The sequence below is a fragment of the Phyllobates terribilis genome, unplaced genomic scaffold, assembly GCF_046119375.1.
Source record: "Phyllobates terribilis strain yellow unplaced genomic scaffold, ASM4611937v1 Scaffold_1__5_contigs__length_1240528914, whole genome shotgun sequence".
Taxonomy (NCBI): Eukaryota; Metazoa; Chordata; class Amphibia; order Anura; family Dendrobatidae; genus Phyllobates; species Phyllobates terribilis.
The window spans coordinates 13,703,626-13,726,144 of record NW_027362761.1 but is presented as its reverse complement, the minus strand read 5'-3'; the positions used below and the strand labels follow the sequence as shown (position 1 = coordinate 13,726,144).

The 22,519-nt window shown below is 43.2% G+C and overlaps 1 protein-coding gene across 1 annotated transcript in view; it reads left to right on the top strand.

The window, feature by feature from the left end:
* Positions 1-19,472, top strand: part of RNF126 (ring finger protein 126) — a 50,656-nt gene extending 31,184 nt beyond the window's left edge. The window contains exons 7-9 of the mRNA XM_073655114.1: positions 5,370-5,463; positions 8,941-9,056; positions 15,901-19,472. Coding sequence (XP_073511215.1) covers positions 5,370-5,463; positions 8,941-9,056; positions 15,901-16,044 — 354 coding nt within the window. The 3' untranslated portion in view covers positions 16,045-19,472. The remainder of the gene's footprint in view (positions 1-5,369; positions 5,464-8,940; positions 9,057-15,900) is intronic.
* Positions 19,473-22,519: the final 3,047 nt, after the last annotated feature.

Here is a 22,519-nt window from a genome sequence, read left to right as displayed (position 1 = left end):
CCGAACGGGGGTTCCTCAGCCTGGTCAGTGCAGCGCTTCTCCTGACCCAGGAGCCGCTTCCCTCCAGCGAGGGCCCCGGCGCCTGCCTCCACACCTGGTTCCGGCCACGTGTGCGCGCACTTCCCGTGATGTGCGAAATTTGAAAGTTAAAGTGGCAGTCGGCGTGCGTTCCAGGATGCAACGCAAAAGGCAGGGAAGACATCAGACAGGTAAGTATAAAAGCGCTTGCCTGTGTCTGGCTTCCCTGCTGTGCTGGAGATGTCATAATGGAGGATTTGGGAAAGCCAGAGACCCCATCTGAACCACCAATGGTACATGTGAGTGGGGGTAGGACTATCTGGGTGGGGGGAGAGGGTAACTCGCCAGTATTAGTCAAAAGGTCGCCTCCTAAATTCCACAGTGCTGTTCCCCTATCTTAGGATAAAGGCTCTGCTAACCCACCAACGACTGTAAAGAAGGATAAAAAGTCGCGGGGGAAGATGAAGAGATGCCCCATATGTAATTGCAGGTTGCCTGAAGCATGGCTTAAACAGTTATGCGAAGGCTGCACTGCTAAAATTGTGAAGGATGAACAACCAACCAACCATCCTTTCGGATATGAGGTCAATCATCAGAGAAGAGGTTCGGGCCTCCATTTTGGGTCTATTTTCCCCCCAGATGTCTCAGCCGGGACCCCGGGCAAAAAGACCGAGGTGGGAGATGGAGCGATTCTCAGAGGAAGAGTTTTCTCAGTGGCGGACACAGACAAACTGCTAAAAGCAGTCAGAGACACACTGCAGGTGGAAGACACCCAGCCATCACATACAGTGCAGGATGAGATGTTCGGGGGGGTTAAGATCCCAGAGACAGTTTTTCCCGTAAATAACCACATCCGTTCCATGACCTTGGAAGAATGGGAGGATGCGGAGAAAAGACTTGTAATTCCACGAGACTTTGGATTACGCCTTCCCTTTGAGCCAGAGGACGTTAAGCCCTGGGAAGAGATTCCCAGGATAGACGTTTCCATTGCAAAGGTGGTCAAGAAAACCTCAATCCCCTTTGAGGACTCTTACAGCCTGAAGGATCCTATGGACAGAAAGGCGGATGGCCTTCTAAAAAGGGCCTGGGAGACGTCGGCGGCTATTATAAAAACTAATATTGCTGCCACCTCTGTAGCCAGATCAATGTGTTTGTGGGTAGAAGATCTGGAGGAGCAGTTAACATCAAAAGCTCCTAGAGAAGCTATTCTCAGATCCCTTCCCCTCTTTAAGATGTCTACAGGTTTCATGGCCGACGCTTCGGCAGAGTCCGTTAGATTTGCAGCCAGAAACAGCGCCTTATCTAATGCAACTAGACGGGCTATCTGGTTGAAAACCTGGTCTGGGGATAACCAGTCAAAGCATAAATTCTGCTCCATTCCTTTTTCGGGGGATAGGGTATTTGGGCCAGTATTAGACGACATCTTAGAAAAAGCGTCTGATAAAAACAAAGGGTTTCCCGAGGATAAGCCTCATAGGTACCAGCCCTTTCGGAGAGCCCGCTCCTCGCATAAGCTAGATTATAAGGGTAAAGGAAAGTCTGGCAGATGGAGTTACCCTAAGGGGAACAAGGGCAGAGGGCCCCCCTTTAGTTCAGCATCCGGTTCGAGGAAGCAATGACGCCATACGCGTTGGGGGAGGTCTAAAGTCGTTCTTCAGAGGCTGGCTAAAAATATCACAGAATCCTTGGATTCTAAAGACCGTATCCTCAGGATACAAAATCGAATTTGCCCAGTTACCCCCGGAGAGGTTTATTCTCACCAATCCCCAGCCAGTGTCCGGTACTTCACCCATGTGGTTAGAAGTACAGAAACTCTTAAAAATTGGGGCCATAAGTCCGGTTCCCCGGGTAGAGAGGTCCCAGGGACACTACTCAAGACTCTTTTTCATCAGGAAACGCGTATAATAAACCTAAAACCGTTAAACCACTGGGTGAGATACAAACGATTCAAGATGGAGTCAGTTCGGTCTACTATTCCCCTGATAGAGGGGCCGTGATGTGTACCTTAGACCTCCAAAAAGCGTACTACCATGTCACCATCCATCCCATCGATCAGAAATTTTTGAGATTTGCTATAAAAGTGGGAAATCAGATCCACCATTTTCAATTCAGATGTCTCCCCTTTGGTCTGGCCTCAGCCCCTCAGGTGTTTATAAAGCTGATAACAGAAGTAGTAGCTCATTTAAGACGTTTGGGAATCATCATGGTCCCTTACCTCAACGATTTCCTTCTAGTGGGTGGGGGGGGGGGTCTCGTCAGGAGCTTCTAGACCATGTAAGGATATCCATTTCCACCCTCCAAGAATTGGGTTGGCTGATAAATTGGGACAAATCAGACCTAGATCCCGGGGAAAGGAAAAACTTTCTGGGAGTCACTCTGGATTCTTGCCTAAGAACCTCATTTCTACCTGTAGAAAAGCAGAGGTCACTGAGAAGAGAGATTGTTCAGTTTCCAAGGAATCATTGCTCCATCAGAAGAGCAATGAGGATCCTGGGACTGATGACGGCCTGCATTCCATGTGTCAGATGGAGCCAGTTTCTTGCCCGACATCTACAAAGAGCCTTTCTGTCGGCCTGGGACATGCGTCAGATATCCTTGGACAAAGTAATGCCCCTTTCCAGAGTGGTAAGAAGGTCCCTAGTATGGTGGACGCTTCCAAAAAACCTCCAGGTGGGAGTAGCTTGGATCCCCTCTCCAGCCATAGTAATTACCACCAATGCCCGTCAGTCAGGGTGGGGCGCCCATGTAGAGGGGAAGCTCTTTCAGGGAACCTGGTCCCCAGAAATTCGTGCAAGGTCCTCCAATTATTGGGAATTATGAGCCGTGTGGAAAGTTCTCCGCCAGAACAGACCATTATTTCTGGGAAGACATATAAAAGTCTTGTCAGACAACACAACAGCGGTGGCTTTTCTGCGGCATCAGGGAGGCCCAAGACACCCCTTATTGCAGAGCCTTTCTACAAAGATGTTTCTTTGGATAGAAAGAATAGCCCTATCTATAACAGCTGTACACTTAGCAGGGGCTCAGAATCAGATAGCAGACTTCCTGAGCAGACGGAGGATATGTCCCACAGAGTGAGAACTGAATATGCAGGTCTTCCTCGACCTTGCGCATCAGGGGACTTTCTGATCAGGTGATAGCAACCCTACAGGCCAGTCGAAAACCGGTGACATCGGCCATATATAGTAAAATTTGGAAAAAATTCTGCTCAGAATGTGGAGATTCAGCTATCGATGTTTCTAACCCGAATGTCCCTAAGATTTTGGATTTTTTGCAGGCCGGGTTTAACAAGGGTTAAAACAAAGTACTCGAAGAGTCCAGGTCTCTGCCCTGAGCGTATTCTTTGATACGCAATTGGCAGCGAATCCTTGGATAGCTAGGTTTTCCAAGGCGGTTCAGAGATTGAGACCGTGGGTTAAGAGATCTGTTACCCCCTGGGACATCAATCTTGTATCAATGCCCAATCTTGTATCAAACCTCAATCAATGCTCTTTGTAAACATCCATATGAGCCGTCCAAGGACTTGACTATAGGCAGACTCACCTTTAAGACAGCTTTCCTGGTAGCAATTACAACTGCTAAAAGGGTGGGGGAGATGCCGGCCTTATCCACAAAAGACCAGTACTTACAGATTTATGAGGATAAAATTGTTCTTAGATTCGATCCATCCTTTTTACCCAAGGTTGCTTCTACCCATAATATAAATCAGGAAGTGGTACTTCCGTCGTTCTGATTTTTAGGATTTTGGCAGAAGGAAGTCTTCTTCCATTCCCTGGACGTTAGGCAAGCAGTCATCGCTTGTTTAGAGGCCACCCAGGGTTGGAAAAAGGATCACAACTTGTTTGTCCAATTTGGGAGTAGAAATGGAGGTAAAAAAGCGTCAAAAAAGACAATTGCCAGGTGGATTAAGTCTACTATAGGTCTAGCCTATGTGGCAGAAGGAAAGTCTCCTCCTATTGAATTGAGGGCTCATTCGACTCTATCAATGGCAACTTCTTGGGCAGAGAGAGGGGGGGCCTCGGTGGAGCAGATTTGTACGGCCGCAGCTTGGTCTAACCTAAGTACATTTTCTAGACATTACAAGCTAGACGTTGTAGCCAGTCAGAGAATGGCGTTTGGTAGGAAAGTTCTCCATGCAGTGCTCCCACCCTAAAATCAATGCTTTGGTATTCTCCATGGTGCTGTCAGTGGGACGTCCTGGAAAACGGTAATTAGTCTTACCGGTAATTGTATTTCCAGGAGTCCATCCTGACAGCACAGTTAGTTCCCTCCCCTTACATTATATACAGTGTGAAGTAACATTGTTATATAGAATTGTAATAAAAAAAGTTTGTTGCAACCATCCTGGTGTGGTATTTAGAAATAACACTGAGGGGTGGAGGGAGGGGAGGGCTTTTAACCTCTGTGTTTCCTGTCCCTGTAAGGATAAGAAGGATGTCCTCCATGGTGCTGTCAGGATGGACTCCTGGAAATACTATTATCGGTAAGACTAATTACCGTTTTCACATCAATATAACTGTACATCCGTGCTGCAGTGACTACATGTGGAGTGGGCTCAGGAGCTGAGCTTTTGCCACACACAGCTATTTAAAGGGAACCTGTCACGTCCTAGTTGCTATGTACACTGCCCCATAGCGTTGTTAGTGATTCAATGTGCATCACTACCAAGCTGTTTTCATGAAAACTGGTGCAGCTATAATGATTTTATAACCTTTAATATACTTAGATCCTACCTGCCTTTTCAGTCATAGGGGCGTGCTTGTCATATTCAGTCATGGGCGGTTTCAGCATTCACTCTTTGCTGGCGCCACCCATGTATTTGAATACTGCTCCCAGCAAGCGCTGACATTGTGGGGCGCAGACGCACTTGTAGATGTCCGGCCTCCTGCGCAGTGAGGATGTGATTACCAGCTTCACTGCGCATGTGCGGGGAACATGGCGCATCATAGCGCATGCGCGGTGAAGCTGTGTAGTTCGCAGCTGCACTGCACATGCGCTATGACACACTATTCCCCGCGCATGTTCCGTGCAAATTGGTATTTCTATAATCGTGAGTACATGCTATTTTTACCACACAATGGACGACAAGAAAAAAAAAAAAATTAAAAATTTCACCAGTTCTCTGCTCTTAAAACCTTAACATTTTTTTGCAGTTTAGTTTTTTAGTACATTATATGGTAAAACTACAGCTCATCTTGCAAAATAACAAGCACTTGTATAGCTAGGTCAATTGATAAATGAAGTTATGACTTTTTGGTTTTCCCCTCTTTTTCTTCCAAAAGTTGCTCGGGAGTGATGGAGTGGGGTATATGGTGTTGAACAATGATTTATATTTTTCCGTCTTCAATTAGTTGCTTAACCAGTTTGAAAACACTGGACCACCTCCTGCTGACAATGAGAAGATCCAAGCCCTTCCTACAATCCAAGTGACAGATGAACATGTGGGTGAGTGCAAGTTGTTATCCTTTAAAAAGGAGACCCCTTTCTATATTCAAATTTCTGTGTCTTAGGCTATGTTTACATGTTCAGTATTTGTAAGCCAAAACCAGGAGTGGAACAATCAGAGAAAAAGTATAATAGAAACACGTCACCACTTCTGTATTTATCACTCACTCCTGGTTTTGGCTTACAAATACTGAACGTGTGAACGTGGCCTAAGGCTGCATTCAGACAGACGTTTTTTCACCGTCTGTACACAGACCATAATGGCCAGACTGACCACTGGTTTTCTGACGCGAACACACAGCCTTATAAAGACACATGAGGCTGATAGTTTGGGTTAGGAGATGTGGACCATGAAATGCACCTTTCTAAACTGGTTCACACTAGCATATTTCACGGTCCTTATATGGACGGAAGTACTCGATGAAATTGTAAGTCTGTGACGGAGAACCGTGATCAGACTTGGCATTGTGGTCTGTATATGCACCGTGAAATATGCTCATGGTGAGTTTTGAAGAACCTCAAATGATGGAATTGTCGGACAACACCTTTTAAAAGACTGCTTGGAGGTTGTTCATACACACTGCTACTTTTTTTTTTTTAATGGGACTTGCAGAAATTACGGTATAGCTGGTGCAGATACCCAAGGATCAGAGACTTCTCACTTATTCTGTGGATAAGTGCTCAGTTATAATTGTAAAGAAAAAAACCCTTTAAAGGGGATTTTCTCACGAACAAAAGATGATCTTAATCAATAGATCTTGGAATAATAATTTCCACAATTGGATGTTTAAATAAAATGTCCCTGTGCTGAGATAATCTTATAAATGTGCCTCTGCTGTGCACTGTGTAATGGCTGTGTCTTACCGTACAGGGACATGGTCTGATCATACCACAGCTCCTGGGCAGAGGATGAAGGAAGAGTATACAGACATTACAGCAGGGGATCACAGCTGATTCTTTTTGTGAGGTAAAACATTTTCTTGCCTGTTTTTAAACAATGTTTTACTTCAAAGAAAGAATCAGCTGCAATCTCCTACTGTCCTATCTGTATAGTCTCTTTTGCGTCCTCCCCTGCCTAGGAGATGTGGTATGATCAGACCATGTTCCTGTATGGTCAGACACAGCCATTACACAGTACACAGCAGGGGCTGATTTATAAGATAATCTCAGCACAGGAACATTGTTGTGAAACATTATTATTCCAAGATCTATTGATTAAAATATACTTTTGTTCATGGGAAAACCCCTTTTAAGGCTTTCCTTTGCCCCCTTTTTAATAGTTATTATGCAAAGTTATTTTGTTAAGCGATTTGACATTAAATAAAAATATATATTTTGAAAAGAGAACTGGCAAATCGAAACAAATGTTCTGCACCTTTGTCCCTTACTGCTGCAGCACATACATAATACTTATATGGCACTGGTGGGTAGTAATTCTTGCAGTCAGGGAAACCTAACTATGATTGCACTTAATGATAAATAATAGAATAATTGTGCTTCATTGATTGGTATTATTTTTTTTTTTTTTTTTTATAAAGCACCCGTGCATACCTTTTCAAAATTATATTTGCCAGTGATTTGACAAAACTCTACAATATTTACCATGCTGGAAAGTACAGTACAGACCAAAAGTTTGGACACACCTTCTCATTTATAGATTTTTCTGTATTTTCATGACTATGAAAATTGTACATTCACACTGAAGGCATCAAAACTATGAATTAACACATGTGGAATTATATACTTAACAAAAAAGTGTGAAACAACTGAAAATATGTCTTATATTCTAGGTTCTTCAAAGTAGCCACCTTTTGCTTTGATGACTGCTTTGCACACTCTTTGCATTCTCTTGATGAGCTTCAAGAGGTAGTCACCGGAAATGGTCTTCCAACAATCTTGAAGGAGTTCCCAGAGATGCTTAGCACTTGTTGGCCCTTTTGCCTTCACTCTGCGGTCCAGCTCACCCCAAACCATCTCGATTGGGTTCAGGCCTGGTGACTGTGGAGGCCAGGTCATCTGGTGTAGCACCCCATCACTCTCCTTCTTGGTCAGATAGCCCTTACACAGCCTGGAGGTGTGTTTTGGGGTCATTGTTCTGTTGAAAAATAAATGATGGTCCAACTAAACGCAAACCGGATGGAATAGCATGCTGCTGCAAGATGCTGTGGTAGCCATGCTGGTTCAGTATGCCTTCAATTTTGAATAAATCCCCAACAGTGTCACCAGCAAAGCACCCCCACACCATCACACCTCCTCCTCCATGCTTCACGGTGTGAACCAGGCATGTAGAGTCCATCTGTTCACCTTTTCTGCATCGCTCAAAGACACGGTGGTTGGAACCAAAGATCTCAAATTTGGACTCATCAGACCAAAGCACAGATTTCCACTGGTCTAATGTCCATTCCTTGTGTTCTTTAGCCCAAACAAGTCTCTTCTGCATGTTGCCTGTCCTTAGCAGTGGTTTCCTAGCAGCTATTTTACCATGAAGGCCTGCTGCACAAAGTCTCCTCTTAACAGTTGTTGTAGAGATGTGTCTGCTGCTAGAACTCTGTGTGGCATTGACCTGGTCTCTAATCTGAGCTGCTGTTAACCTGCGATTTCTGCGGCTGGTGACTCGGATAAACTTATCCTCAGAAGCAGAGGTGACTCTTGGTCTTCCTTTCCTGGGGCGGTCCTCATGTGAGCCAGTTTCTTTGTAGCGATTGATAGTTTTTGCAACTGCACTTGGGGACACTTTCAAAGTTTTCCCAATTTTTCGGACTGACTGACCTTCATTTCTTAAAGTAATGATGGCCACTCGTTTTTCTTTACTTAGCTGCTTTTTTCTTGCCATAATACAAATTCTAACAGTCTATTCAGTAGGACTATCAGCTGTGTATCCACCTGACTTCTGCACAACACAACTGATGGTCCCAACCCCATTTATAAGGCAAGAAATCCCACTTATTAAACCTGACAGGGCACACCTGTGAAGTGAAAACCATTTCCGGTGACTACCTCTTGAAGCTCATCAAGAGAATGCCAAGAGTGTGCAAAGCAGTCATCAAAGCAAAAGGTGGCTACTTTGAAGAACCTAGAATATAAGATATATTTTCAGTTGTTTCACACTTTTTTGTTAAGTATATAATTCCACATGTGTTAATTCATAGTTTTGATGCCTTCAGTGTGAATGTACAATTTTCAAAGTCATGAAAATACAGAAAAATCTTTAAATGAGAAGGGGGGTCCAAACTTTTGGTCTGTACTGTATATGTTCCCTGGTAAAGCCTTGCTAGTTAAAGGATGCTCCTTCTGAATTGCACACCACTAATGTAAAATATCCATAAGACACTTCAAACATTTCAAAGTACAGATTTTGTCAGTGTTTGGAACAAGGATTCATGGTACATGCTGGTATTTGTCCTGCTTCTAAACAGGTGAGATTGAACTTTGAATTCCTGTTATTTTGTGTAAAATTGTTATGTTTGTCCTCCCCAGGATCTGGATTGGAATGTCCAGTATGTAAGGAGGATTATACAGTTGGTGAAAATGTGAGGCAACTTCCTTGCAATCACTTATTTCATAATAACTGCATCATCCCCTGGTTAGAGCAGGTCAGTATGAAATACATTTCCTTCTCCTTTTTTTTTTTTTTTTTTTAATTAAGTCTGGCACAACATGATTTCCACTGGCTGAACATAACAGTGATTATAGCTGTGCAGATGAGCTACATCTATCTGTCATGTCTTGTTCCACATTTCCAGGACAGACTGGGAATATCTGCAAATTATTAGGACTTTGTCCATGTCAGTGGCTGTTATAACAAAATCATATTATATTGGACACATACAGTATATGTACGATTGATATAAAGTCTATATACTCTTCTTAAAATGCAAGGTTTTTGCTATGTAAAATAATACTCTATACCTTAATTTGAAAAAACCAGCTACATTTTTCTTTTCCACCTGAAGAAAAGATTTCAAAGAACTAAAATAATGTGGTTTCATATAACACCCTTAACCCCTTTACGACAGGTCTCCTCCCTCCTGTTTGATGCGGGCTCCGGCAATGAGGCCACATTTCTTCCAGCACATGTCAGCTGATTTTATCAACTGACATGTGCCCCTAACAACCGCAGGTGGAATCACATGTTAACATGTTAAATGCCGTTGTCAGACTCTGACAAGCATCATTTAACATGGCTGCTCTGGAAGCGCGTCATAAGACCAGCCCATCGGCGCGCCCGTCACATGATCACGGACCACCGATGGGTTGGTATGACAACCTGGGTTCTGTAGGAAGGAGACCTCTGTGGTTGTCATTGCTGAACTGCTATGAGTTGCTCCCAGTAGCGCTGAGAAATAAAGGTATAGCGCCTATTATCTTCTTAACCCCTTAAGCCCCGAGGGTGGTTTGCACGTTAATGACCAGGCCAATTTTTACAATTCTGACCACTGTCACTTTATGAGGTAATTACTCTGGAACGCTTCAACGGATCCCCCTGATTCTGAGCTTGTTTTTTCGTGACATATTGTTCTTCATGATAGTGGCAACATTTCTTCGACATCACTTGCGTTTATTTGTGAAAAAAATAAAAATTTGGTGAAAATTTAGAAAATTTTGCAGTTTTCAAACTCTGAATTTTTATGTCCTTAAATCAGAGAGATATGTCACACAAAATACTTAATAAATAACATTTCCCACATGTCTACTTTACATCAGCACAATTTTGGAACAAATTTTTTTTTTTTTTATTAGGACGTTATAATGGTTATAAGTTGACCAGCGATTTCTCATTTTTCCTACAAAATTTACAAAACCATTTTGTTAGGGACCACATCACATTTGAAGTGACTGAGGGGCCTTTATGACAGAAAATACCGAAAAGTGACACCATTCTAAAAACTGCACCTCTCAAGCTGCTCAAAACCACATTCAAGAACTTTATTAACCCTTCAGGTGCTACACAGGAATTTTTGGAATGTGGAAGAAAAAAATGAACATTTAACTTTTTTCACAAAAACGTTACTTTAGACCCCAATTTTTTTTACTTTTGCAAGGGTATCATTAAAAATTAACCCAAAAATGTGTTGTTTAATTCCTCCTGAGCACGCAGATACCCCATATGTGGAGGAAAACCACTGTTTGGGCGCACAGCAGGGCTCAGAAGGGAAGGAGCGCAATTTGACTTTTTGAATGTAAAATTTGCTTGACTAATTAGCGGACGCCATATTGCGTTTGGGGAGCCCCTGATGTGTCTAAACAGTGGAAACCCCCCACAAGTGACACCATTTTGGAAACTAAACCCCTCAGGGAACTTATCTAGATGTGTGGTGAGCACCTTGAACCCCCAGGTGCTTCACAGAAGTTTATAACATTGAGCCGTAAAATCAAAATTTTCACATTTTTCCAACAAATATTTTTCTGCCTAAAATTTTGCATTTTCATAAGGGTAACAGGAGAAATTACACCATGCAATTTGTTGTGCAATTTCTCCTGAGTAAGCAGATACCCCATATGTGGGGGAAAACCACTGTTTGGGCGCGCGGCAGGGTTTGGAAGGGAAGGAGCGCCATTTGACTTTGAATGTAAAATTTGCTTGAATAATTAGTGGACACCATGTCGTGTTTGAGGAGCCCCTGATGTGCCTAAACAGTGGAAACCCCCCACAAGTGACACCATTTTGGAAACTACACCCTTCAAGGATTTTATCAAGGGGTATGGTGAACGTTTTGAACCCAGAGGTACGACACAGAATTTGTTTACATTAGGTCATCATATTGAATAAGTTGTCATTAGTCTTGAGCGTAAGTGCTCGCTATTTGAGCTTGCATCGGGTACTCAGGTATGCACCATGTATCGCGGGTGCTTGAGTGACATGCTCGAGTCTCCGCCCCGCATGTTTCACGGTTATTAGACACCCAAAAAAAAAGACGTGCGGGGATCGCTCGTGCATGGCAGGCAAGGTTTTTTTTGGCTGCATAACAGCCGTTTAACATATGGGGCAGAGACTCGAGCATGTCACTCAAGCACCCGCTATACTCGGTGGACACCCGATGCAAACTCAAGTAGCGAGCACTTGCGCTCAACACTAGTTGCCATATCATCACCTAATCCTAACACAACCCTAACCCTAGTGTTTATTTTTTACGACGTTCCTCCTGCAGTAAGTGATTAGACAACTTTATTCTTCGGGTCAGTGTGTTTACAGCGATACCAGATTCATATCAGGTTTTTATGTTTGGCTGCTGTCACACACGAAAAGACGCTTTTTTTCAGACTAGTTTTTAATTTTTCCATATTTCGGCCAACAGAGTCATGTAAGGGCTTGTTTTTTGCGGGATGAGTTGACGTTTTTATTGGTGCCATTTTCAGGCACGTGACATTTTTTGATCGCTTTCTATTCCGATTTTTGGGAGGCAGAATAAACAAAAACCAGCAATTCAGGAATTGGTTTTTTTTATGCCGTTCCGCGTTTGGTAAAATTGATAATGCAGCTTTATTCTTCGGGTCAGTACGTTTACAGCGGTACCACATTTACGTAGTTTTTGTGTAAAAGCGCCAAATCATAAAAAAACAATTTTATAGAAAATGGATGGAGCTGTATGGCGACTTGTTTTTTGTGGGACAAGATGACGTTTTCAGCGGTACCATTTTTATTTACATTCGTCTTTTTGATCGCTTTTTAGTCCATTTTTTTGTTTGGCGGTATTATGATAAAGCATCGTTTTTTGCTGCTTTTTTTTTTCCCGTGTTCACTAAAGGGGTTAACTAGTGGGACAGTATAGTTCAGGTCGTTCTGGATGCGACAATACCAAATCTGTGTACTTTTATTATTTTTTTTTGTTTGTTTTTTCATAACATTTATTTATGGTTACATTTTATATTTTTTTCACTTTCTGACACTGTTTTTTACTTTTACACTTTGTCCCACTATGGCACTAGCATCCCCTATGCTATGCAGGCTGTCAGCCCTGCAGACACGAGTTAGATAGATCATGCACAGTGCGCAATCTATCTAAGTTGCTGATGCCTGGTGACCCAGATGTCGTCATCGGGTCACCATGGCAAGGATCTGATCCCCGTGCACACAGCGCGGGGTCTCTGATCTAAGGTAAGAGGGGCACTCTTACCTCTGCTTGCCCCGGAAATGCTGTGATCGACTTCAATCGCAGCATTTCAGGGGTTAATGTGCCGGGAGCTATGCGGTCCGGGTACCCGATGCGGTACTGGGTGTCAGCTGTTAGAATCAGCTGACCTGGCGTAATAATACGTACCTGGTCAATAAGGCCCAGGGCGCAGGTACATATTTCGCCCTGCGTCAGAAAGGGGTTAGAGAGTATACGTCGTTTTATTTATTTTTTTTATGTCATAAATGAATAGCACACATGAAAATAAGCAACTGTGTAACATATCTTATCAGAGAAATCTGCTTCTTTCTCTTCCAGGACTGATCATTCATTATCCAAATTCTCAGTTCTCCAGTAATTCTGTGGTACGTGAAGACATATTACATTACTGAGATAGGTGATAAGTTGCTACAGAGAAGATTCTATGTAAAGGGGAGGAAGGGGGGAGCTAAAGGTAGACCCCTACCCCCTGTTTTCCAGAGAATTTTATCCATAGCAGCTGCCATCTCCTATCTCAGTAATGTAACCCGCACTCACGGAATACAGATTTTACTAGAGAATTGAGAATTTTGAAAATAAGATCAGTCCTAGAAGAGATAGATGCAGGCTTCTCTGGTAGGATATATTACAAAGTTTATGATCATTAGTGCTATTGATTTATGATAGAAAAATTAAAACTGTTACTCTTTTAAATAATGGCAGCTGTTTACTGATTACTATTTAACATGAGTTTAAATGTGATTGGCTGATTCTGAACACAACCACATCCCCAATTATTCAAGGGTGTTTACACTTTTACACTTTAGCAGCCACATTATTTTATTTTTGTTGTTTCCCCCACCCCCCCCCCCTAAAAATGATTTGTTCAGTGCCATGAACTGTTGTGTTCTGACCTCTATTGCCTACCATTTCACTGCATTGTAAAGAGATTTTGCTTCTAGGTTTTCATTACCTCAACAAAGCACAAAATAAGGTAGGGTCTAAGCTGCTGATTCCATTGATTTGCCACTACCTTGGCTGTTTGCTGTAGCTTTGATAAAATGGTGTCTTATCAGCAGGAGATGATCACTAGAGAACTAGTAAACCTGCTGCCATGTAGTCCTCCATATTCATGAGCACTGTATAACCTCACCCCACCAATGATTGTCAGCTTTTTGACAGCTTCCTGTGTACACTGTGCATAAGGAATCAGTGGTGTGTGTGGGGTTATACAGAGCTCAGCCTTAAAGGGAATGTCACCCCCTGGAAGATCTCAGACCTCTACTATGGGCATACAGGTGATAGAAAAGTAAATCTATACATACCTGTATGGCCCATAGTAGAGGTCTGATTGCAGAGAAATGGAGTTTTATAAAATCTGTTTTCACATGCTTGGCGCCCCCCGGACCCCAAGAAATCCCCGCCTATCTCTTTAGTTAGGCGTGGATTTCTTGGCTAACTAAAGAGATAGGTGGGGATTTCTTGGGGTATGGGGGACACCAAGCAGATGAAAACAGATTTTATAAAACTCCATTTCTCTGCAAGCAAACCGCTAATATGGGCCATACAGGTATGTATAGATTTACATTTCTATATTTCTATAACCTGTATGCCCATATTAGAGTTCTGATCTCTCCCAGGGGGTGACATTCCCTTTAAAGAACTGCTAGATCTGCAGCAGATAACAGATTTAATCAAAACTACGGCAGGAAGCCCAGTAACTACTAACGTTGGGGGTCTCTGTCCTTACTTTACACCAGTGTTCCCCAACTCCAGTCCTTGAGCCCCCAACACATCATGTCTTCAGGATTTCCTAAGTATCGCCCAGGTGCTGGAATTGTTGAATGTGCAGGGGATGGAATTGTTGAATGTGCAGGGGATGGAATTGTTGAATGTGCAGGGGATGGAATTGTTGAATGTGCAGGGGATGGAATTGTTGAATGTGCAGGGGATGGAATTGTTGAATGTGCAGGGGATGGAATTGTTGAATGTGCAGGGGATGGAATTGTTGAATGTGCAGGGGATGGAATTGTTGAATGTGCAGGGGATGGAATTGCTGAATGTGCAGGGGATGGAATTGCTGAATGTGCAGGGGATGGAATTGTTGAATGTGCAGGGGATGGAATTGTTGAATGTGCAGGGGATGGAATTGTTGACTGTGCAGGGGATGGAATTGTTGACTGTGCAGGGGATGGAATTGTTGCCTGTGCAGGGGATGGAATTGTTGCCTGTGCAGGGGATGGAATTGTTGCCTGTGCAGGGGATGGAATTGTTGCCTGTGCAGGGGATGGAATTGTTGCCTGTGCAGGGGATGGAATTGTTGCCTGTGCAGGGGATGGAATTGTTGCCTGTGCAGGGGATGGAATTGTTGCCTGTGCAGGGGATGGAATTGTTGCCTGTGCAGGGGATGGAATTGTTGCCTGTGCAGGGGATGGAATTGTTGCCTGTGCAGGGGATGGAATTGTTGCCTGTGCAGGGGATGGAATTGTTGCCTGTGCAGGGGATGGAATTGTTGCCTGTGCAGGGGATGGAATTGTTGCCTGTGCAGGGGATGGAATTGTTGCCTGTGCAGGGGATGGAATTGTTGCCTGTGCAGGGGATGGAATTGTTGCCTGCGCAGGGGATGGAATTGTTGCCTGCGCAGGGGATGGAATTGTTGCCTGCGCAGGGGATGGAATTGTTGCCTGCGCAGGGGATGGAATTGTTGCCTGCGCAGGGGATGGAATTGTTGCCTGCGCAGGGGATGGAATTGTTGCCTGCCCAGGGGATGGAATTGTTGCCTGCCCAGGGGATGGAATTGTTGCCTGCCCAGGGGATGGAATTGTTGCCTGCCCAGGGGATGGAATTGTTGCCTGCCCAGGGGATGGAATTGTTGCCTGAGCAATACTAGGGAAATCCTGAAAACATGACCTGTTGGGGAATACTGCTTTACACTGTTCTCAGATATGTTGATAGATACTTTTTAATACCTCTTGCTGAACATAAATCGGCTGCGTAACCCGTGAAAGACGTCAGTGCCACGTCCTTAGCAATCAAAATAGTGGCAGCTGTAATGTGATATATGTAATAATAAAGCCATATTTGTATTTAAAAATGATAGAAATCATGAGTTGATGAGAATCCATTGCATTTTATTACATTTTCACAGATATTGTAACATCTGCTCTACCAAAATGAAATTCTTAATACAATTCTTATGTTTTTTTAAATCTGATTGGTTTCTTGGTGATGTTTTTCTTTATAGTTTGATAAATAGTGTTTATGTACATTTTATGTACTTGAAGATATTTGCTAGGAGTATACTGGTATACCCACAACCTAACAAATATTGTTTTCTTCCCGACAGCATGATACGTGCCCAGTATGTAGGAAAAGTCTGAGTGGCCAGAACACAGCCACCAATCCCCCAGGACTAACAGATATGAATTTCTCAGCTTCCTCTGCTTCATCCTCATCCTCCACCTCCCCTACTGATGAAAATAATTCCTGAGCACCAGAGATGGGGAGGGGGAGCAGCTGCTGGGCACCAGCTCCTTACACCACCCTCTCATCTGCTGCTTCTTAACACTGCATCTAGAGCCGAAGAGGGAACCCTGCCCAAGAGTTCCCTGAACAGGACACTGTAAGACTAATGGTGGTTAAGTCAAAGTGTCTTTGTCCTTCCCAAGTGGAACAGCTGAGAACCAAACTGTTCATCAATTTGATTTCCCTCTTTAGAGTGACATCTGGCATGGAAGAGACTGCGTGGGTGTGACTTTTGTTGTTGTTGTTTTTTTTTTTTTCTTGTTTTTTTTTTTTATCCAAAGTGTTTGGGTTTCCTCTTTTAAAATAGAGGCGCGATAACTCCTTTTTATCATTTTTTCTTTTTTACTGCTCTTCGGTTTTTAATCCTTAAATTAAACTTGCTTGATTAGTGCTGCTCTTGGCATGAGCAGTTACTGCACAATGTTTACAGAAGTGCATTTTGTTTCCTGGCTGAGATACCTGCAGAAGTGAGGGGGTCGTGGTTAAAAAGGAAAGTTGTGCTAAGATCGCCCACATATCATTTGGTATTTATACAGTAATGATTTGTGCTACCATGCACCTTGCATCATTCAGTGTCCATTTTATTCCATTGTGAAACCATCTACAATCATTTTTTTTTCCTGTGTTGCTTGTTCCTTCTAGGATAAAGGCAATCTATTTTTTTTTCTATTTTAGATTATTATATGTACAAATGTATTTATTTGTTTTTATCTTGGCTTACTTTACAATGAGCATACACTTGGATTGCGTTGGAAATTCACACAATCTCCTGTGCATTTCTTTTGTCTTTAAATGATGACTTTGGTGCCAACTAAGGAAACACGACTGACTAATGACTTTCAGCTCAGTCCTATTGAGAAGGGTAAGAAATGTGTAGAGTAATGTGTGTGACGAGTTCTGCTGGCCAGTCTTGCAAGTCCATTCCCTCTTAAAGCCAGGTACATGAAATGTCCATTGTAACGCCATCTTAAAGAAGAGTAGGTATTATAACCATTTTCCTTAATTTGCTCTTGAAACTCGCAGTCGGGGCCATATTTTTTCTGTAAAATGAGACAATGAAAGATTATTAGATATGAGTTTTATAGCTATACTTCACGCATGTGACTCCATAAAATTTAGGCAACATGCATTATTACAAGTTAGTTTGCACAACATAGTAACATTTCCTTCCTTTTTAAGGCTATGTGGCATTTCTGCTGCCGTCCTTCAGCAGATGTAAATGCCAATTAAGTCGCCCTTTGGAAAAAGGTAAATTCTACTGTGCAGATGACAAATTCACTGCATGTCATTTCATGATGTGGATTTTGAATCTGCACAATTCCTCAATTCTTGCAGCATATTTTTGCAGAATATGCATATTTCTTAAAACATGCACAATGCTGGTCCAATAAGACACAGCCAATTTTTCTGTATTTGACAGTTTTTACTCCTATTTTATTCTCACTGCTCCCCTGAGTATTTCATTTTTTTTATTTAATAGGCCACACTGTTATAGAGATATGGGTCTGTTTATTTATTGCTAATTTTGAAAAACATACTAGGTGTTCTAGCATGAATAAAATAAGAGCAAATATGTGTCACTCTTGACCTGATGATTGGTGCTCTTTAAAGCCAAAGCTTTTCATGCAGTTTTGTCCTTTCAGGGTCTATAGAACAATGTGCTGACAATTAGATTGGTTTTCAGAATGAACAACTTAAAGCAACTGTTCATATTTACATTTTTTTGTCTCATATTATTCCATCTGTAACAAAATAAGAAACGCGGCTAATCTCTCCTTCCCCCACATCAGACGATGCTGCTGCAGCGCTGATTGACTCAATCACTTGGCTCTGCCAGTTGTGCTGACTACAATGGTAAAAAAGGACACTGATCTTGATACATTGGAATCTTTACTAAAGAATATGTAAGACCTCATACACACACTAGTCATATAGACATGTTTTATTATTCCACCGATCTGTATCACAACTTCCACAGCTTATTAGGGGTCTATACTGTGGTTGCAATTTAATTTGGAGGCACGTGAGAAAAAAACTGGCATACATCCGAAGACCTATTCCGAAATGAACTTTTTTTTCAGGGAATAATATAGTGTCTCACAAAGGCATCATGCAGTGGTTCATAGAACCTGTGGGTTGTCAAATGAACCAGAAGTGCTGCAATATGTTTCCCCTATCCATTGTCTTAAAGTGTAATATATTTTGCTTAAAAAATGCATGGGACAGCATACACTCAGTGAAAATGTAAAAACCATGCACTTATAGCCTCATGCACAGTGCCTTTTTAGTCTCTGGTTTGTGCTACAGACCTTTCCTAAATCACTACAGGACGTGGTTATATTGTTTGCCAATGAAGTAGTAGGCTGGTCTCTTAGTCTGCAAGCCCTTTAGTGCACAATATACTTGCGGCTCCTCAGCTCTTACACTGCAAAGAGACTGTTTGCTCGTTTCCGTATGATGCTGCTGGGGTCACACGACTACAAGGAACAAGTGCCCTCTGCAGAGAAACATCATTTATGTATAGGGGCCGTTACAAAATTGCCAAAGTCTGCTGAACCTGATTTTGGCAGGATTGGCCAACCTTCTAATGTGGATGGTGGCCACCTGACAAATGAGACTCATGCGAATGGGGGTGGTAGAAGAGATTTGCTTTTGGCAGAATGAGGTATCTGCTAAGATACACAAGGTAACTAGAAAATCTTCAAGTGACCGTACACAAAGAGAAAGACAAGGAATTGTCCAGTATTGGCATTTTCCCTTGTGAATATTTACAATGTGCTGCATAAATTAAGGAAAAAAACTAACAACTTGCTTCCCAGGCCGGCAATGCTATGAGCCCTTGTGAACGGTGAACTTGAGACATAAAAATTGTTATGTGAGCTGATCAGCATCTTCTCTTTTAATATAATATATACCTAACTGAGTCTGTGGGCAGAAGTTTGTTGAAGGTCAAACCCTTAACTGTATCTTATTACATAAGACTATAGGTGTTCTGGGAGAACAGGGTGAACAACTTCTGAACCATTGGCCAGTAAGATGTTGCCATGATTTAAAGAAAATTGTCTATGTCATACACTTACACTTTATGTACAATAATTCAGAGGATTTTGCCAAGTCACAGCAGTCAGTTGGCCTCATGTAGCTTAAACTCTATACAGCGTCTTTTTCCTGTGTATTCTGCCTGGTACCCCCCCTGAAAAAGCACTAAACAAAATGCAAAAGAGAATGAACCTGTGCCCTACCACATAAAAACTACTTGCTGTTCTGCCTTTCTGAGGTTCTTTTAACTGCTTCAGGCCTTCAAAGATGTGAAGTGGTTAAAAAAATCACTAGTACATTGTTGTAGCTTCTTTGCAATTGATATATAAAATTAAGAAGGAAAAAAAAACTAAATTCTTAAAGATACTGCAAAAAATGTCCGAGAAAATGTATAAAAAGGCACTTTAGGAAAAAACACTCTCATTTTCCTGGAAAAAAAAAATGCAGGCATGCCAGAGTCTAAAATACACCATGTGCACATACCATAAGGTTTGGTTTTCTAAAACAGGGATATAGATTCCAATGAATATTCAGTTACCAAACACATACAACACAATGTCAGCTATTTAATATTGTATTATAAAATATTGTCCATGTATATTGGCTTGTATGTAATCTCAAATATATATTTACTTTCAGTGCCATTTTTTTCCCCTTTGTCATAATAAGGATGGAAGCCTGACCCTTCCTGTCCACCACCCAAAGATCAGAGTAGTAACCGTTCTGGTGCTCATGTAAAGTTACTCCAATATTGTTTAGTATGTGTGCTAGTGAAATAATAGGTTACCAAGACTGGATACATGTGAAATGTGCATACTGGATGGCTGCCACCAAATTCTACAGCTCATATACTGTAATATTCTCTACATTCCTAGGATACTTGAATAAGCTACAGGTGTGGCTCTGTATTTTGAAAGTATTCTTTAGTGGAATGTATGAACTTTATTAGATGGTTAATCTCATTTAATTAAATTGTATCAAACTATGTATCCTTTGTTTCAAAAGCATCTTTACCTACACTTTTATCGTTCTCGGTTCTAGCAAGAATATGGATTGTGACTTATTGAATAGATATACGTACGGCACCATATACTTTCAGCAGCAGAAGGGAAGGAAGGGAGACACAGATTCTCTGCTTCGTGGGTAGGCGGAGCCCCATAGGATAGTCACCTCAGATTGGAAAAAGACAACCGGCCCCTCCAGTATATAGGCTCCTCCTACTCCCATGTTCATCAGTCTTTTTATCTGAGGTCTCAGAGGATAGTCGCTGCTTCGGTAGCTCCTCAGAAGAGTTATTTTATATCCAGCGAGTCCTGGACCCCCCGTGGTCTAGAGGTCTCTGGGGGTCTCGGCGCTGCTGAGACCCCTGACCCTCCCCTGGCAGCTCTGTGTACCCTTTGAGGAGGTTCCCACTTATGCCTGCCGGCCCCGGGGGATACAGGGCGCTCCCTGGCGGAGGCGCACACCACACATCTGAGAGGGTCCCTGCGTGCTCCGCCATAGGGGGAGCAAAGGGCCATGGCGCCACACATCCCTGAGGATCCCTGTGGCGTTCAGCCGGGTAAGTGCTCTTTGGTCTAAAGAGTATCTTTGACGGCTACGGCAAGTGTACTGCCTGTGTGTTTCTTGTCTATTTCAGACGCTGCCTTGACTGGGGAGCAGAGATGGAGGCCAGTAATCTTTATTTTTATTTTTTATTTGCGCATGCTTTTTCGTTTTTGCTTCCTGCCTTCATTGAGGCAGGAAGCTCCCTGTATTGGCATGCGTTTTCTTGCTTTTATTGACTTGCTTCCTGCCTTCATAGAGGTAGGAAGTTTTCTGCCCTCATTTTTTGTTGTTTGAATAAGGTGGGGGGGGGCGTGGCCTAGCGGGGGCGTGGCTTAGCATCTCCTGGCTTCCTGCCGTCATTACTTAGGCAGGAAGCGCTTGGTTGAGCGTGCGCTGGCGGTCCCTGCTTCTCCCTCCGGCGTCCAGCGGCGCCTCCTGCTCTCTGCTCCCCGTCCGTCCACACACTTAGGAGGAGCGGTCGCCGCAGTACCGGTGAGTCCCCTCTGGCAGGGGTTCTTTGTCAGTGCTGTCTCTCCAGGCTACCTATTAGGAGTCCTCGTGAGCACTGCCGCTTTCTCTCCTAAAGCTATTTACTTCACTGACCTTTTAGGCTGTGTAGTATTATAGTTGCTGTGATGTTAACCCCTTCTGAAAAAAGTGGAACTTTAGGGGAAACGTATGGTGTTTAAGGGAGTTTCCCCCTATTGATTTTTTGCTTGGCATTTCTGGGGTAGCTCTTTTCTAAGGGTGAGCTTTAACCCTTCAGAGCCTGTCGCATATATATAAAAAAATTAAATAAAGTGAGTTTTGAAAACAGGCTGTGCAGCTTTCACACTTTTTTGCCATCCTTGTTGTACATCCTGGCATCTGGCGTGGGTGGCATGTCGGATCAGGGGCCTGGGAGTGCGGATCGGTCTCCTGATCCGTTTCAGGTTCAGTCGCACGCCTCTGATACACTCAGGCCTTCTACTACATCAAGTTCAACGCTCAGTCATGTTAAGGTGGAGGCGCTCACTCGCTCCATTGATAGTCTCTCTAGTCTCCTGGGACAGTGGGTGTCAGCTAGATCACACCCAATGCCACGAGGTAAAAAGCGCCGCAAGACTATGGTGGCGTTGTCTCCCTCGCAGAGCGCATCAGAGGCTTCGGATTCACCAACAGATTCGGTTGATGAAATTTCTGAGTCCGAAGAGGAGGATCAACAGGATCGCTCTGTTTCTCTTTCTGGTCGCGTAGATGCGGGAAGTATTAGAGCTGTCTGAAGAGCCGACAAGACCGTCTAGGTCGGGCCGTCTGTATCAGAAGACGCGCTGTGTTCGTTCTACATTACCTGCGCATGAGGAACTTAACAAAGCGGTGGAGAAGGAGCGTCAGTGTCCGGATAAACGCTTCCGAGGAACGCGTTTTTTTGATGCCCTATATCCCTGTGCCAAGGAGATGGTTACTAATTGGGTTCCCTCTCCTGAGGTGGATATATCTCTGTCTCAGCTGACCAAGTCTTCCCTGCTTCCTATTAAAGGGAGAGCCAATCTTCAGGATCCTTTGGACAGAAGATCGGAGTCAGCGGCGAAATCCATCTATGAAGCCGCGGGTCATGGTTTCCGAGCGGCCTTGGGGGCCATGTGGGCCGGTGAGGCTTCTCTGCGGTGGTTGGATCAGCTGCGTGCGGCGTGGCAGGATGGGACTTCGCGCTCAGAAGTGGAAAAGCTTTTTCAGCGAATGGAAGAAGCTATGTGTTAAGGCAGAGATGCAGTACTGGACACTGCTTCAATTCTGTCCAGGGCTCAGGCTTCGGCAGTCACGATTAGAAGAGCTCTGTGGCTTAAACAGTGGACCGGGGATGCAGTATCCAA